Raw genomic sequence first — 17,674 nt, forward strand, 5'->3', positions numbered from 1 at the left:
ATGTATTTATTTATTTTTTGCTCTTCATTTTTCATTAAAACATCCAATCTACTCGCCGTCTCAGCCTCGCTGCGTTTGGATCCTCCTTCAACACAGCCGACCGCGACGGCACGGAGATTAACGGGTCGTACTAAATGGGTGTGTGTCTTGTTTTATTTGGTGTGTTTGTGAAAGGCTCGTTTGTTTCTGTGCCACCAGGTGTTCTCTAATTGCATTGAAGGGTTTCACAGCTTGGGCCTTTGTGACAGTACGCCGATTCCTTTTTAGAACCAACTTTACTTTTTCCATTGTAATTCAGCGTGGGGCTTTGCTCAGCGGGCCGAATATTCAAATTGAATCTGTCAAACTCGCATCCTGTGCCAGCAGCACGCACCTGGGCAGCTCGTCTTTCCGGCTGTCACTCAAACATGTTCTCATCATTAGTTTCTCTCCTGTGCATATGCAGGCCAGGACTCATTCATCAATACCCGAGCAGCTCAGAGGCGCACAGTGGCTGCGGCTCTCTGCGAAATAGTCTGCCTGTCAAGTCTGTCTATCATGCTTGATTGACCCACGACCCGGAAAGAGGAAGCCTCCGGTCTGGATAATCTCTCACGGAGGGAAGAATTAGACAGGTGTAACAATCTCTAATGGCGAAAAACAGGAAGAGCTTTACTGTACCTGCTATTCATTGCTTATATGGTCTCACCAACCAACACAGCAACATAAGTTTGGCAATTTTCTCCTTTTATGTTCTATGTTGATGAACCCAAGGTTATATGATTTGTCACATATTCCCTCCAATGTCCTCAGTTGTTTGTCCTTCCTGCTCTGATTTGCTCAGGGATCGCAGTGTCACTCAAAAAATATTCACACCTCTTCGCTTTTTAAATTCAAATTCAACTAGATTCAAAGGGAAATTAAGTGTTATTGAAACTGACGTAAATTCAAATTCTTCAGAGTGCGCAGACATTCTTATGATGGTGTATTAGGGCCATTGTTGATGAGAACATACGGAGTAAATTTCTGCCAAAACACTAAGACATTTTGAGATTAGTCTGAAAAATATTCTACAAACAGTTTGAAGAGTTCTGTGTTTCAAAAGTTGGAAATTGGAATGTTTTCCAAAAGTTGACATTTTTGGACGTGTGAAACTAAAATTTCCAAGATTTTTCTTTTTCAAAAAAAAATTTTTTTCAAGCAAGTTTTTGACTTTCCAAACTCAGAAATGTTCAAATAAAGTAAATAAATAAATTCAGAGACTTTTGGCAGTAAAACGGACTTAAAGTAACATCTTCATACTACCTAAATTGACATGTTGTAGATTCTAAAACAGAGCAGATGATTTATGTAATTTCAGATGGTTAATTTGAATTAAATCCACACACATTTTGAGCAAAGCATCTCAACATCATAATACAACCAACACCATGCAATACGGAAGAGATAAAGCTATGATCAGTAGCTGTTCTGTAGGCCAAACATGTCCAAAATAATTTGGTTCCTCCTGATCCGACAGTCTCTAAAGTGTTTTTTGTTCTTAACTTATTTTGTAAAATTCAATCAGCCTCTTAAAGGTCGGCTTGTTGGAGATTTCTAACAATGGTTGACAGCTTAGATGTGTCTCCTTTTTCCACAAGGAACCAATGGAGACCATCGGAGCTTTTCCTTCAATATCAATCTAATAAAGCTAATGAGCTTCTGAATAGCTGAAATGTTCATTTTAATCAGAAAGAATTCATTTGCATTGAAGAATGTGCACAGTTAAATGATAAATTGGCCAAAGGTACGCCCACCATCCATCAATATCCTAGATTTCATAATAGATCTAAAAATAAAGAGAAACCTTTTAAAAACAATATAGAACCCCCAACTATTACACAGCCTGTTTTAATGGGGATCAAGGTTTATTTTCTTTCTTGTTTCTTTTTTTCTCCACTTTACCTATTGTAATTCTTGGTTTCATAACAGATAAAATAAATATATATTTTAAAAACAATATGAAATTCACAACTATGACATTGCCTGCTGTTAATAGGAATGGAGGTTTATTTTCTTGTTTATTTTTTTACTTTGTTTATTATAATCCTTGGTTTCATAACAGGTAAAAAAAAAAAAATTAAAGCAATATGAAACCCCCCATCTACATTGACTGCTGTTTATAGGAATCAAGGTTTTATATATATATATGCCTATATATATATATATAAAATTTGTCATTTAATATAACAGGATGAGTTGACTATTTTTTTTTTGTTAAGACAAATAGCTAACGGAAGACTAAAGAAGAAAAGATCTCGCTCTCGCCTCTGCTCACTCTCCTGCAGCAGCAGTGTGAGAACACGTCTTATTGCCCTGCTGCCTCTGAACAGAGATGTAACAGCGAAGCATCACCAAAAGGCGTCGCAAGACAAACTAACCTCTCCTCCTCCTTCGACTCCAACGGGCAGAAAGCCGCGCCGCAGCGACTCAACGCGGCTTAATACTTTTGGGTTTGCTTCCTTGTGGAGCCGAGATAAGGAGCCATCCATCACGGGCCCCCGTCCTCGACCCGAGGATTCCATTAGGGCCCAAACAATATGTTCACTGTTTACATCGAGCCCGCGCACAAAGGCAGTGCCAAAGAACCAATTTCCTCTTACCTCATTGAATAAGGAATCTCATTCATCTTCCGACCGTGCACATTTATAAAAAGCAGACGCGCTGAGCGGAGGCCCATTATCAAGCTGTCTCCGGCCGCCCGGCAACCAGCTGAGCACAAACGCAGGCTGATGGAGGCATGTCGGCTGTGCTCTTTGGAGATAGGAAGGCTGCTAAATGGGGAGGTTTCAGCAGAGTTAGGCTTTTTCCACGGAGGAGCACTTTCTTCACACGTGCATCTGCAAAGCTTCTGCAACAATTATTACAACCCTTGTTATTCAGCCGCCCAAAATGGGCCTCTTTGTGTCGATTCTCTTGTCCCATCTCCGCAATAAAGCACCTGCAGTTTTATTTGGTTGCTGAGTAAATTTCCATTCATTTTTTTGTTGTTAAGTAAAGAAGAGAAAATGTGGCGTGTTTAGGGATACACCGTTCACAGGGAAAAAAAGCCACAAAACAATTTTTTTTTTGGTTGCTCACTGAGTGCCAGACACATGCTTATTAATGGAAGGTTGAGTGGAGGGAAAGCAGTAGGGATATCCGCAGCCTTGAAAGGGTTGGCAGCTCAAACACATTTAAGAATTTGTGGGATATTTACAAGGCATCTAGTATGTATGGCCGAAGCCTTCTTAATAAATCCCAAAATTGATCTTCATGTGTTTGGAATAACTGTCCTGTTAGACGACCCGGTTATGTTCAACCAGTTAACTGTAGCTGCTGATCTGAGGTGAAGTTGACAAATTTGAAGCTTGACCCCAACAGGTTCTTGTGCTGTTGCTGAATATTACAAACATTTTATTTTTTTATTTTTGTTTAAATCTGAATCCGACAATTGAGTTTGGATGATTGAAATGTTGACCCAGTTAGGTGTTACAAAATAAAAATCATTCCAAACACATAAAGTCTAGTTACAACCGTTTTTTGTTTTTCTGTTTTAATAAGTGACGACTTATGCTTGACTCATGTTTTCATATTGGATTTTTACCTATGATTAGAGCAGTATGAAAAAAAAAATCCTTACTTATAACATGTTGTGCAGCAGCTTCAGTACCTTTATTAGGAAAACATCTTTTATTTTAAACAAAGAGTCCCAGTCAATTGCTATTATTCTCACGCCCCACAGAAGTTGCAGCCCCGGGCAACCGTCCATGTGGCCTACGCCAAGAGCCAGCACTGTGAGCATATGATGTTTGGATGTAAATTTGTGACTGTCTGACTTTATTTTTGTGTTATTCAGGCCTTTTTTTTCCTCAGGAGACAAGAGGAAAACTGGAGAAAAATGCTGTCTGTGACTAAAAGTAGCAAAGAAACTGCTGCATGTTGGCTCATTTTTCTACCAGTATATGCAAAGGTTAAGTAATTCTATAACGACCCTGCTGACACTGACTGACTTTCTGAAGGCTTTCTGTTAGAAGGGAAAAGAAAGAAGTCGGATGTGGAGTTTTTCTTCTGATCCAAGAGGTGGTTACTGTACTCCATCTATTATTCATCTCTGAATAATAATAATAAAAAAATCCGTCTGTGAATCTCAACCCACCTGTCATGTCTCAGTAAAAAAGAAAAAAGACATCAGATTTGCAGGATAGAGCTGATTGTAGGTCAGGGCCTTGATAAGAAGAGCATTTTGTTGGAGAGCAGAGGCTTTCAACCTTTTTTCTAAGAGCGCTGCCCCAGGAAATACTGCAGTTTTTTTAAATACTCAGTTGCTAACAGATATCTAATAGCAAAGTGTCTTATAAAGGTAAAAGTAGTACAAGGATTTAGGCATTGGAATAGAGGGCAAAGGTTTTGTATCGGGTTATACAAAAACCCCTGTTCTTATATGTTCAAGTTCAAAATTGGAGGAAAAAACATGCCAAAGTTTTCAGATTTTATTTTGAAAAAAAAAAGCTGATAGGTGTGCTCCTTTGGCTTGATCTATTTCATAAAATCCAAACAAAATACGTAGAAGTTTGTGTTTAATACACAAACACAAGTATTAAATGACTTGTATGGAAGTATGAAACGTTCAATAAGTAAAAGGCGATGTATAAGTCAAAATTAAAGGTTTCCGTCTTAAAGTTAAATAACAGCCACATGTTCAACCTTGATAGCTTTGTCTGTGGCTTCAAACTTGTGACTGATCCTTACAGAGTGACTGTGTTTGGTTTACATTGTGTTAGCTGAGTGCTGTGCCTGAATCAATGCACAGTACACGGCCATGACTGTGCGAACACGTCACTCACACATCGCCTCTCGAGTTGACACAGTTTGAAGTTGCTGTTTCTCAGCTGCTGCTTAAAGAGAGCCAGTAAAACACAGCAGCTAATTTCCAAACACTGGCACCGAAGTAAGCATCAATCTTTGACGCCTAGCAGCCGTCTGCAGCCCGACCGAGGCGTGACGAGAGAGACGGTGTGATGGCTTTCCAAAGCATGGAGAAAATAAAAGTGTCAGGCCACATGAATCATAGTTAATTGGAATTAATTGAGCCAGCCGTAGTACAATCATCACATAAATTGCAGAATCCTTTCTTTGTAAAAGCAAAAAGTTTCAACTCCTTACAAGAGGTAATCAACGGCTTCTGTGAAGCATTCCAGAGATGAAATCATCTGCTTCATGAGTTGCACTGCACAGGAAATTATCAGAGTAATTGGAAGCTGATGTGACCATATTAATAATTTCACAAATAATCAATAATAATCATAAAAAAAGTTTTTACTTGTATGATTTTTTTTTTTTTACAAGTGTGATCAACAAAACAACAAAAAAATGATTCAATAATAAGAACATGCATCAAATGTCATCACAGTATAAAATTAATTGTAGTAAATTTGTAAAGCTTGTTCCTTTAAAGAGCGGTGTCAAATAAATGCTTTGAAAACTATTCATCCCTGTTTAGCATAGAGCCTTGTAAGGAACAATTATGAGGTGAAACATTCAAAACATAATTTAAACATTTTCTCTTTTTTAATGCAAAAAAAAAGCAAACAAAATTTTCAAGCCACCAGTGCGAGGAGGCTGGATGGAAAATCTTCAAGCTTTTTTTTTCAATCATAGGATTGTATAGCACAATAAATCAGAGGCACAGAGAGGCAGATACAATCCCCCAAAAAGTGCCACAATCCAACCAATATATACAGTATTAATTTGTAAGATAAATTTTCATTTATTTGTAAGTTTAAAAAGACTGCAACTATATCTTCTATAAATACATGAAAAAATAAAAACAGAAATGTTTGTAAAAAAAAAAAAAAAAAAGTTTAACGTGCCACTCAAAACATCAACTGATTATATTTTAAGTCTTTGCACAGTAGCGTCAGTGGTTGTTTAACTATTTAATATTTTCCATTACTGTAAGTGTGGCTCATGAAATACTCTTTCATACTGATTAGTTAGACTAGCTTTCCTGCAAATAGTCACAGTGCTTATCATGATAAATAAATAAATAAATAAATAAATAAATAAATAATAACAGTCAATATTGAAATAGTCACACTTTAACAATATAATGAATATAAATGCTAACTACCAATTCCTACATTGACATTTTTATTTCGTGACAACGGGAATGTATATTCCATTTAATTTGAATAATGATGTTTTAATGTACTCCTGTCCAGGGTCTGCCCCGTCTCTCGCCGGTTGACCGCTGGAGATCGGCACCAGCTCCCCTCGCAACGCCATTAAATAATCGTGTATGATAACGGATAGATGGACGTTTTCATGTAACGTCTTGCTTGATTGTTGAATTTTGGTCCTTTTGCCACTCCATACCTATTCTGTTCTCATTTCCTGTTGCAGCCTGTCACCGCGCATGCCCAGTTAATCGGTAAGGAAGAAAGGAAAATGTCTCTTACTAGGTGAGTCCTTAAACAACTGAGCTTTACGGCTTCATAAGCGAAAAATATGTCATCTTTACGATCTGATTTGTGCTCCCCGTTATGTTGGTGGAACGTGTAGGGTTTTAAAAATCCCAGATGTCCGCTATTCTTTTGCTTAATTAATGCTATCGGCTTTAGCTGCGGCTAGCGAGTAAAACTAGGGCTTAACGTGAGCATTAGCTTAGCATGTTCACGCAGTAGCAGGCGGTTAAAAAGTGATGTGTTTCTATTTCACGCTATGTTTTAGTCCGACAAAGCTATGGCTCATTGTTTTTTTTAGCTATTTGTTACAATATGTAACATGGTTAAATATCGCTCTTGTTGGTCTAAACCTTAAAAAATGGAACAGTCGCAGCCGGCTAACGGTGTTGTTTGACTCCAGTATTTGGCCTTTTTATATAACAGTAAAACTGACGAGGGTGTTTTATTTATGCCTTTCATTAGTAAAGCTGAGGAGGTATGTGTTGTTTGTGAAGCTTTTTACCAGCCCCGACTCAGCTGTCGCAGGACCAGCTGGAGGCAGAGGAGAGGCTCCGGGCCCAAAAGTCCCTCTCCACCGCACTGGTGGCATCCCGCAGAGAGCCGCCTCCTTACGGACACAGAAAAGGCTGGGTGCCCCGCTCGCTTGAGGTGCGCACTTCCGAGTGTCCGATATGACACCAGGTTTTTCTCTGTGCCTACCTGTTGTTCCGGCTGCTTTCATCAAACCCAGTAGTTTTATTACGCGCTTGGAAGTCGTTGCAAACTTTGAGTGATCTGTGTTTTGTAGGATTTTGGAGATGGAGGCGCTTTCCCAGAAATCCACGTGGCCCAGTTTCCACTGGAGATGGGCAGGAAGAAGAAAACGTCCAATGCCCTGGCAGTACAAGTGGACGCAGAAGGAAAAATCAAATATGACGCCATCGCGAGGCAAAGCCAGGGGAAGGAGAAGGTCTGTTGCTTTCCAGGTGTAACAGATTTCGCTGTACAAAATGTCTTCCGATTTGTTGCAAAATCAAATGTCTTTCATCGTTTCAGGTGATCTTCAGCAAATACACGGACCTGCTCCCGAAGGAAGTTCTTAAAGATGATGCTCAGGAGCTCCAGAGACCTGATGAGGAGGCTGTGAGAGAGGTACAGTGCTATATGTATCTTTTACCTGTCTGTCAAGAGCTACAGCCAGGTTTCCATCAAATATTCTAGTTGTAGTTTCTGTCATCCATGCATATAGAAGTATTTTTTTCCCCAAGAGCATTTAAGTCTTATTAGTGTTATTAGAAAAGATGATTGATTGCGTCTGTCCTGAGTTACAGTCATCCAGGTCAGGATAGTTCCTCCTTCACCTGCCAATAGGTATTGAAGGCTTAGAAAAGCAAAAAAATAAATAAAATAAAAACTTCTTATCTGTCTGTTGGATTCTTCAAACCCTTAAACACAAGTTTGTTTTTCTCTTATTGAAGCACTAAGGGGCTGGGTAATTTACCAGATTGTCTTTTTTTTTACATGGTTCTATGCTTTTTTGTTGTTGTTGTTGTTTTCCTAGCTGACAGAGAAAACCCGATCCGCCCTGGAGAAGCAGGTTTCTCAAAAGATTGCTGCCGCCATGCCTGTAAGAGCTGCGGACAAGCAGGCCCCTGCACAATACATCAGGTTTGTGTTTTAGTTGGTTGATGAGTTGCAACACTTTAGATTTGTCAAAAAAAGAAAAGAAAGCAACTAGCTTTTAATTAAGATTGCAGTGGGTTCTAAGAAAAACTCAGGTTATCTTCTTAGATGACATTTTTTGCCATTTAAGGGCACCCGCATTTTATGTCATCAAACATTATGAAGCTTTGACATTTTGTCATCCCTTATTAGATATTACTACCAATATTCTTAGTCTTAAGTGATCACCATTTTTGTATTAAAATAAACATTTATTGTTTTTAACAAAGACTCATCAAAGCTGGCTTACTATTAGCATCATTTCATTTAGAAAACTTGATTTCTAGCCACAATGAAGATGAGCTGAGAAAGGCTCATGACTCGTTTTAAAGAATCTAATGCGGTCTACTCCGTTGCTGCATATTATAATCATATTTTTGACTGCTTAACTCCTTAAACAGCCTCTGGCTCCAAAGAAAATCGTCCTTGACAATGAGTCTGAATTGTCAGTGTTACCACTTAAATTCATTAAAATCATGTTGGTATTGCTTTAGAAGCTTTTCACGTTATTTTTTATTTTTGTTGTGATAAGAATTTTTATATTTGTGGCATTTACTTTAAAATGTAAATCTGCAACTTGTTAACTCTCATGCTGGTACAGCGTTTAGCGTTCTCCATTTGGCCCCAATTGGTGCGTCTCCTTTAAAGTCCAGCGTTTACGTCTGATAAAACGTTTGCTTCTCTCCCCCTCTTTTAGATATACGCCGTCCCAGCAGGGAGTAGCTTTCAATTCTGGAGCCAAACAGAGAGTGATCCGTATGGTGGAGATGCAGAAAGACCCCATGGAGCCTCCTCGCTTTAAGTAAGCGCGCCGCGCATGTCGCTTCAGTTGCCTTTAAAACCACAACTCTTTGTTTTACTTTCTGAAGGAAAACGTTGCACTTCTGTATGTAGCGTGGATAAATTTGTGTTCCAGAATCAACAAGAAGATTCCCAGAGGACCTCCGTCACCGCCGGCCCCCGTCATGCATTCTCCTAGCAGAAAAGTAGGATTCAACGGAAATACTCTTCCCGATTCATCTTGCTTTTCAGCCTTTCAGGTCTAAAATATGAATCAAAGTAGGATTGTTTTGGGACAGTTCTCCCTCTTTGTTCCAGATGACGGTCAAAGAGCAGCAGGAGTGGAAGATTCCTCCGTGCATCTCCAACTGGAAGAACGCAAAGGTAATGCCTTCTCTTCCCTCATTCATACCGACACTGAGAGTATTTTATTTATTTTTTTATCTTTTCCTGCTAATTTGATGTTTTCCTTCAGGGCTACACCATCCCACTAGACAAACGGCTGGCTGCTGATGGAAGGGGTCTGCAAACAGTTCACATTAACGAGAACTTTGCCAAGCTGGCCGAGGCTCTCTATATTGCAGATAGAAAGGTGACGTGTCATTAAAAGTGATAAGTTGTAAATATCTTGCGTTTAAAAATATACAGGGCCTTGCAAAACTATTCATAACCCCTTGAATTTTCCGTATTTGGTCACGTTCCAACCACTAATGGGGACGGAGTGGGGCAATTTTGCAACTTTGTTTAAATTTTTTTCACCCCCATGTAAAATATTAGGCAAAAACGTAGCATGTAGTGTAAGTTTTTTTTATTGCAGTATGGCAAATGATCATAAATAAAAAAAAAATTGGGCACACTAAATCCCAATGAAATGCATTAAAGTTTGTGATCGTAGCACAGCAAAATGTAAAACAAAGTTCGGTGAGTGTGAGTAGTTTCGCCAGGTGCCTCCATATGCAGTGAGCAAATGTTAACGCCGATGTCGCGATCAGGCCAGAGAAGCGGTGGAGATGCGAGCGCAGGTGGAGAAGAAGATGGCTCAAAAGGAGAAGGAGAAGAAGGAGGAGAAGCTGAGGGAGCTGGCTCAGATGGCCCGAGACCAGAGGGCCGGGATCAAGAGCCACGGCGACAAAGGTGGGTCCTGAACCGCAGCGCAACTCGCGCCACTGGAACGTTTTCTCACTTCTCATCTTCTCCTCAGGCGGTGAGGACAACGAGGCCAGGGAGCGTGACATAATCCGCCACGACAGGAGGAAAGACCGACAGCACGACAGGAACATTTCCAGGGCGGCTCCTGATAAGAGGTGCTGGAAAACACTCTAAACACACAGCATGCGAAGTCATCTACTCAGTTCCACACACTGAAATGCTCCGCATTCTGCTGAATCACGCAGCGGTGGCGGTGCTGTAGCACTTCCATATCTGTAGGTTTTATGTATGATCAGTGTGTGTGTGTGTGTGTGTGTGTGTGTTAGGAATCCATTTGCTCTGTCAGCTTGTTTGGTGATGGGGGGTGTGAGTCCCTGGAAAGGTAGAGAAAGTGAAATTCACAGGGAAGCCCATTACTGTTGTGTAAAAATGGCTCCCGAGTTCAATCTGAAAATACTGTTTGCTGATTAAAAAGCACGCCAAATGTTTACTCTTCAAAAAGAGCTTTTTGTAGCTGTTCCTTCTGCTGTTTTTTTCTCTTTTTAGCAATAAAGTACATAAGAAAGTCCCCACAGCAGCTAAGCTTCTGGTTTTGTACTGATAACTTATGCAATGAGTATCTTCTCATTTATTAAAGGGGCAGTATTACGTCAAGTTGGCCTTGGTTTTGTAATTCTACATCGTGTTATGTTACTCCCTCATCAATTTTCTTTTAATTTTTATTTTTATGCATGTTTGGGAGATTGTTTAATCTGTGAAAAATGCCTGGCAGGCAGAAATAATAATTTTTTAAAAAACATCCAAGGAGATGCAGAAACTACTAAAATTGAGTTGAGAACTGTCCAACATTTCTGAAAGACTGGAAGGAGCGGTGAACCATTGTCTTCGAGGATGAAACTTGGTCAGAAATAAAAGGTGAATGACTGCAGTCATCAAATCGTGTTCACCAAAAGAAGAAAACAACAGTAGAACTTGGCACTGTATTTAAGAAAAAGTTAGAGCATTTCCGTACACACTATATGTGAAGGGAATCCTAGAGCTTGGGACTGAACAGCTGAATAGGCATCGGAAAGCTGCAAACCGGAGAAAAAGGCTGCAGTTTGAAAGGGAGCATTCTGATTGGACTGTAGATGTAAGAAGGTCATGTGATTTTAACTGAGAGTTTACAAAATAGTCGAGGAAATTCACACTTTAGAATTTATTTGGAAAAATTTGTTTAGGGAAAGTTAAGTGCACTAGATGTGTTCAAAGTTAGCAAAGGAGCTAAACAAAAAAAAAGTTAGCTCCTCTATTAGCATACTAGCGGAAATGATTACAAACATTGCATACAGTAATGTGTAATATTCAGCTGTTGCTCAAAGAGTAGCTGCAGTTTAATTTTGATTTGTTTCCTTTCAACAGACTGACATTTTCCTGGAGTTTTATTTACATTATTTTCATGTTATTTGTTTACCCCTCATTAGAACCTTAAGATCATTTTGCTACTGATGGGGATCCTGCTTATTGAATCCTCTGACATAAATGTTTCATCTCTTGTATGTTTCCTTTGAATCTTTGTTTCCCCCTCAGATCGAAGCTCCAGAGAGATCAGGACAGAGACGTCAGCGAGCTCATCGCTCTGGGCAAGCCCAACCCTCGTACCTCCAGCGAAGCTCAGTACGACCAGCGACTCTTCAACCAGAGCAAGGTTGGAGCGCACAAAAAACTGAAACTGCACGAATTTAGCCTCGCGTTCACGATTTGTGCCGAAAAAACCCCTAAATTCTGCTTTCCCTTCATGTTAAAATTGAAAACCAGCATAACTTAATTTATAAAATGTATATATCCTGCAGGTAAATGTGTAAATTCTCCATTTTTTAATTTAATTTTCAGGGTATGGACAGCGGATTTGCTGGCGGCGAAGATGAGACCTACAACGTGTACGACCAGCCGTTCCGCAGCGGCAGAGACATGGCCTCCAACATCTACAGACCCACCAAGAACGTCGACAAAGAAGCCTACGCGGATGACTTCGACTCTCTCATGCAGAACAACAGGTAGCCTTTTTTGGGTTTTTTGTTTTTGTGTTTACTGCTCTGTGCTAGGAGGTGACTCATTTTTCTTTATCTGCACCCACTAACCTCTTCACCAGAGCTCCTAATAAGGATAAATCATTTTAGTTAGTGTTTTCCTTTACATATTAACATTTTAATAAACAAATTAAATTGACTCGAGCTATGAAAAATAACTATTGAAATTTCTGATGGATTCCCAGGATTGTTTAACTTTTTCATTATCTCTTTAGCGAGAAATAGTCCGTTGAGCATTCTGCTGACTGAAAAAAAACAAAACAATTATTTTCCTTTTTTGTGTGTGTGTGTGTGTGTGTCAGATTTGCTCCAGACAAAGAGTTTTCCGGCTCGGACCACGGGCAGAGGCGTGAAGGGCCTGTGCAGTTTGAAGAGGATCCTTTCGGTCTGGATAAGTTTCTGGAGCAGGCCAAACAGCACGGCGGCTCCAAGAGGCCGTCCACCAGCAACCGCTCCAAGGACGACTACCACGACAAGAAACGCAGGAAGGAATGAGAAGCCAGTCATAGTACCCCTACGGAATGCGATTGTTGTCAAAAATGATGTGTGCTTGATTGTAACATTTATGTCAGGTCAAGTGCTTTAAAGGTCCATGAAGTCTCCCCTGCTGTGTGGACACAACAACTTTTATTGACATCGAAATATGAATGTTACAATCGTGCACAGGTCTTTTTGACAGTTACTTTTCTCCGTATCTCTGAGGAAAGTCTGGAATCAGCATTTTGGATGAGAGTGCATCAGATTGTCTTTGCCTCAAAACGTTGTACCATATAAGATTTATTTTTCTCCCTCTGGTGTCGTTAACACGACTCTTTTTAGTCTGTTGAACAGTGATGATTGGACAGGGCAAATATAAAACCAACGGAGCGAAACGTTTGGAAGTCTGTACATTAAAGCCAGTGTTACTTCAGATAATTTCTGTAAATGTTCTCTGGAAATATTGTCCAGATCTCTCTCCTCTTTTTTTTTTTTTTTTTTTTGCATAGCTACAACAGCTTACTGTTGCTGTCTTTTTTTTTAAGCTTTCTTCCTTTCTCTTTTTTCCCTTCGTTATCTTGTGTTTTATTTAAAAGTATCTGCTTGATCACTGCCCAGCAGGTTTCTATCACTATCTAGAGGAACAAGCTTTATAAATGCTGTACATTGATAGCACTGGAATAAAATACATATTGTGTTAACATTTGGTGCCTGTGCTTTGTTCAGTAAAGTCGACTTTTCTCGTCATTTGGATTTTTGATGCTGATTTTTCCAAATTTCATCGCGGAAAACTTTATTCAGGTTAGCCGCGCATCCTTATAAAGTCTTAATGCATCTAAAATGGAGGCCTTAAATTGTCTTAAATTCATTTAAAAAATGCTAGATGGCCTTAAATACATTCAGCTCGAGTCTTAAATTTTGTGGGCTCCATTGTGTAAGTTTTTTTTCTGTTTGATCTTTTCTATCAGGCTACAGTTTGAGTCACCCATAGAGGTCTTTGTTTCATAATCAGTTGAGGTTACCAGTAGCTAGGTGCTAACTAGCTTCTTTTTTTTTTTACAACCGTCATGTAAAGTGCAAGTTTATCACCAATTTATCATTTTTTGTACATTTCTGTCGCCACACAAGTCTTAAACTTCCTTCATAATGGACTTAATAAAACCTTTTATTTTGGGTTTGCGAAACCAGCAGAAACCCTGTTCATAAAACACATCAAACCTCGAATTATTTGAATACCAGTGATTATTAGTTGCTCATATCAGCTTCTCGTTATTCTACTCATTTCCTGTGTTATGCAGCTCATTAACACGGATTATTAAGGTTATTAAACGCTTCACAGAAGCCATCGATTACATCTCGTAAGGATGCCTTCAGTTTTGGTTTTTTGCAAGAAAGAAAAATAAAAAAAAAATCAGGCTCCGCGATTTATGTGATGATTAGACTACGGCTGGCTCAATTAATTCCAATTAACTGTGATTCATGCTGCCTGACACTTTTATTTTCTCCATGCTTTTAGGAAAGCGATTGCCGCAGTGTTACGCAGCCCAGCGGACTGGAGACTGCGCACCGAGCCGTCCCTCTCGTCACGCCTCGGTCGGGCTGCAGACGGCTGTTAGGCGTCAAAGATTGATGTTTCCTTCAGTGCCAGTGTTTGGAAATTAGCTGCTGTGTTTTACTGGCTCTCTTTAAGCAGCAGCTGAGAAACAACAGCCTCAAACTGTGTGGAACTGGGAGGCGACGTGTGGGTGACCATGGTGAGTTCAGGTACACGGATCACAGTTGATCAATCACATATAATTCAATTAAGATTGATTGTGTGTGTGAACATAGTTTAATTCTTCTCTGCTTTAACTTGCACAGTGCATTACTAAAGTATTCTCTCCCCATGAGCAAAGTGGTGGGACCAAGAATGTATTTTGCAGGAAATGAAGGCAAAACGAAGTGGAACCATTTTTTTGTTTAGTGCATATTTCCACATGTGTTGTTCATAGTTTTGATGCCTTCAGTGTGAATCTACAATGTCAATAGTCATGAAAATAAAGGAAACTCGTTGAATTCAAAGGTGTGTCCAAACTTTTGGTCTGTACTGTATATTGTCCTACTCAGCTTGTAATTAGTTTTTTTCCCCCATTGCATTGTGTATGTAGGGGAAGAAAGAGAAAATCCAAAAAATATTTATTTATTTTACAAAAAAATTGATTCCTTTAAGTTTGGGTCACGGCTATAACACATGTTTTGAGAACAGTTGAAAGGTTTTTTGTTTGCTTGTTTGTCTTGATTTGTTTTTTGCCTTCAGTAATTTGCAACATAAGAATCGCCAATTGCTCCTGTTGACCAGTTCTGCATGAAGAAAGCACAAAGAAATCCCCGCCACGTTATCATTCACAGAGTAGTCTTTTACCGAGGCAAAGCAGAGCCTGCATTGCTCTGGGTAACGCAGCCTGAAGGACACGCCGAGCTGTTTAAGATCGCTGGAGTATTGGAGGGGACAAAAGCTCGCAGTGTGAGTTTTGTCGTGGAAGAGAAGAGCTGTGTAACGTCCCCCTAATAGACTCTGCTGATATGATGAATGTGAGCAATAAAAAAACAAAAGAAAAGATTTTCCTTCAGTGAAAGGGTTTCATTCGGAGGTCCTCTCATTTTATCTTCCTTCCTTCCCTGCTCTCTCCTCTCCCTGTCTGGAGAGAGAGCAGTCTGTCAGTCAGACAGATAGTTTATTAATGTGACACGGGGTAAAAGGACACGTCAGGGGAGATCAATCACACGGCCGTGGCACAGGACGAGAAAGCTTTTAATAAACCCAATCATCGTGATGCGTTGTTGTGTTCTTCCTCTCTGTGAGGAACCCTTTCTGCCGCATCGCCATTAATGACACGCGGCATGTCTCTCTAGCAAACGTCGGTCCCTGGTGTTTTCATTCTGGCTGACAGGTAATGTTTGGACTTAAATTTAGATGCGATAGAACAAGATTTGTTTCACATTCCTCAAGCAAAAAGCGTTGCAGATTAACTTTTTTGGTTGTTGTTGTTTTAAATCCCCAACAGGTACATATAACATTTAGTTTATACTGTGGAGCAGGATTTGTGGACATGAAGGATAGAGGCCACCGTGAAGGCTAATTGTCTTTAATCTGAAAATCAGCATTTAATAGGATGCATTCATCAGCTAAAGGTCAGACCGTGACAAGGAGGAAAACTATTTTCATGGCCATCAGCATGAGGCCCTGCCCGGATAAGGGAAGATGAAGATGTGCCTAACAGCAAATCACAGCGACGGGAGTAGATGCAAGCAGATTTGGGTGGGACTTTTTTTTGTGTGTTTGTTTTCTTTTCTACAGATAAGAGGAGTTACACACAGGAGTTTTCACACCCCTTTGGATTTTTACAATCAACTGGAACCAAAAATAAATGTTTTGTTTTTGTTTTTACTGCCCCCCCACCCCCCTCCCAAAAATCTGAAAAGTGTGGCTTACACGTGCAACTGTCTACTTTTTTTAAAATCAAACATTCCCAAATAAAATCTACCAAATTCAAATCTACCAAGACATGGAGCGTTTTAAGAAGGCAAACAAGCAACAGGCTCAGCTGCAGTGAGTTGGCACCTATCGTATCTTTTATCATTTATTGTTAAAAAATTTCCAATCATGCTACAAATTTTGATATATCGTCGTCTTAATAAATTTCGGTTAAAGTTGTTTTTTTTCCACTGCTTTTTTCCCCACAAGAGCATCAATTGTCACTATTTAGTATCGATGGATAAGAAAATATTTCCTTGGAAAAATCATAAAACAGCTGTACATGACATTTGAAGACAGTCATTGTTAATTAGCTTGAATGATCTAAGCGTTTTATAAGCATATATTCTGGAGTCAAAGTTTGAATGCTTTGAAGATAAAAATCTACTAGCGTGTTAATCGCGTAGGAAATAGGATGTACTGTGATTTAATAGATCTGAATATCATTGTGGAAGATAACACTTCTGGAAAATATGGGGAAAAAACATTAAAGTCATAAAATAATTTTGTCATAAACTTATTATGACTAATGGTGTGTCAGTCCCAACGACTGTGAAGAATTTTCATGATTTGAAGCAGACGTTATAAAGTTCATGAGCTTTATTCCCTTACTGGTCTCATATAGCTAATGATATTACCAAAACATTGGCTGAAAGTCGGCCTCCATTTCTGGCCTCCTGCCCATGTCTCACAGTAATTATGCACCGATATAATTTTTCAGACTTCTCCTGAAAAATTAGGATTTCAACCTAAAACAGCAAACCATGAACGTTAACAAATCCAGAAGCTATCTTTGCTCTTGCTTTGGTTCTGGTTGGTTATTTAGTTATTTAAAAACAGCTAGCAGTCGCTCTTTCTACTACGCATTGTTTCTTGGTGATAACCTTGTTGATACAGATGGTTTATCACTTGTTTCTTGGTTATATAGTGATTTACTGTCCATTCAATCTGAACTTGACCCAGACCTCAAATAGCTCAAATAATAATAATAATAATTTAAAAAAAACGTTGTTGGTTAGCTGAAGCAAGCCGGAGAGCAATTAGTCAGAATAAAACCATACACATTCAAAGGACAGAAAAGGTTGCGTGATTAGGTCTTTGATAGTGTGGTAAACTCGGTTTAACTGGGGACCAAAATTACAACATTTGTTTCAGTTTCAGCTGCTAGGGTTCATTTTCTCACTGCAGTGCCTCAAACCAACCAAGCTACTTGAAAAAGTTGTTCCTCTCCTCGCCTGTGGTGGCAGTCTGCTTCAGGTGTTGGTCAACTCAAATCGTGTGACATGAGTTGACGGAGAAATGAAATACAGAGAAGAGAAAACAGGGTTAAATAAAGACAATATACATGGACAGAAGAAAGGACAGTTTTGACATTTGGCCTCAAATTCATCCATATTTAAAATTGTTAGTTGGGTAAAAATATGTTTTCTTACTTTTTTTGTCAACTGGGTCCTCTTATCCTTCGCCACCTCAGTGGCGGAGAAATTATGGCAATTCCTGACCATCCTCTTCATGAGGCC

At 39.4% G+C, this 17,674-nt stretch overlaps 1 protein-coding gene across 1 annotated transcript; it reads left to right on the forward strand.

The window, feature by feature from the left end:
* The first annotated feature begins 6,320 nt into the window (after positions 1–6,320).
* Positions 6,321–13,341, forward strand: snw1 (SNW domain containing 1). The gene is made up of 14 exons (XM_028040753.1): positions 6,321–6,461; positions 6,959–7,112; positions 7,252–7,413; positions 7,500–7,595; positions 8,005–8,111; positions 8,863–8,967; positions 9,082–9,151; positions 9,264–9,329; positions 9,421–9,537; positions 9,938–10,079; positions 10,147–10,249; positions 11,664–11,781; positions 11,967–12,130; positions 12,466–13,341. The coding sequence occupies exons 1-14, from the start codon at positions 6,448–6,450 to the stop codon at positions 12,656–12,658; spliced, it is 1,611 nt and encodes a 536-aa protein (XP_027896554.1). The 5' UTR covers positions 6,321–6,447; the 3' UTR covers positions 12,659–13,341.
* Positions 13,342–17,674: the final 4,333 nt, after the last annotated feature.

Source organism: Xiphophorus couchianus, chromosome 15 (assembly GCF_001444195.1).
Source record: "Xiphophorus couchianus chromosome 15, X_couchianus-1.0, whole genome shotgun sequence".
NCBI classification, from domain to species: Eukaryota; Metazoa; Chordata; class Actinopteri; order Cyprinodontiformes; family Poeciliidae; genus Xiphophorus; species Xiphophorus couchianus.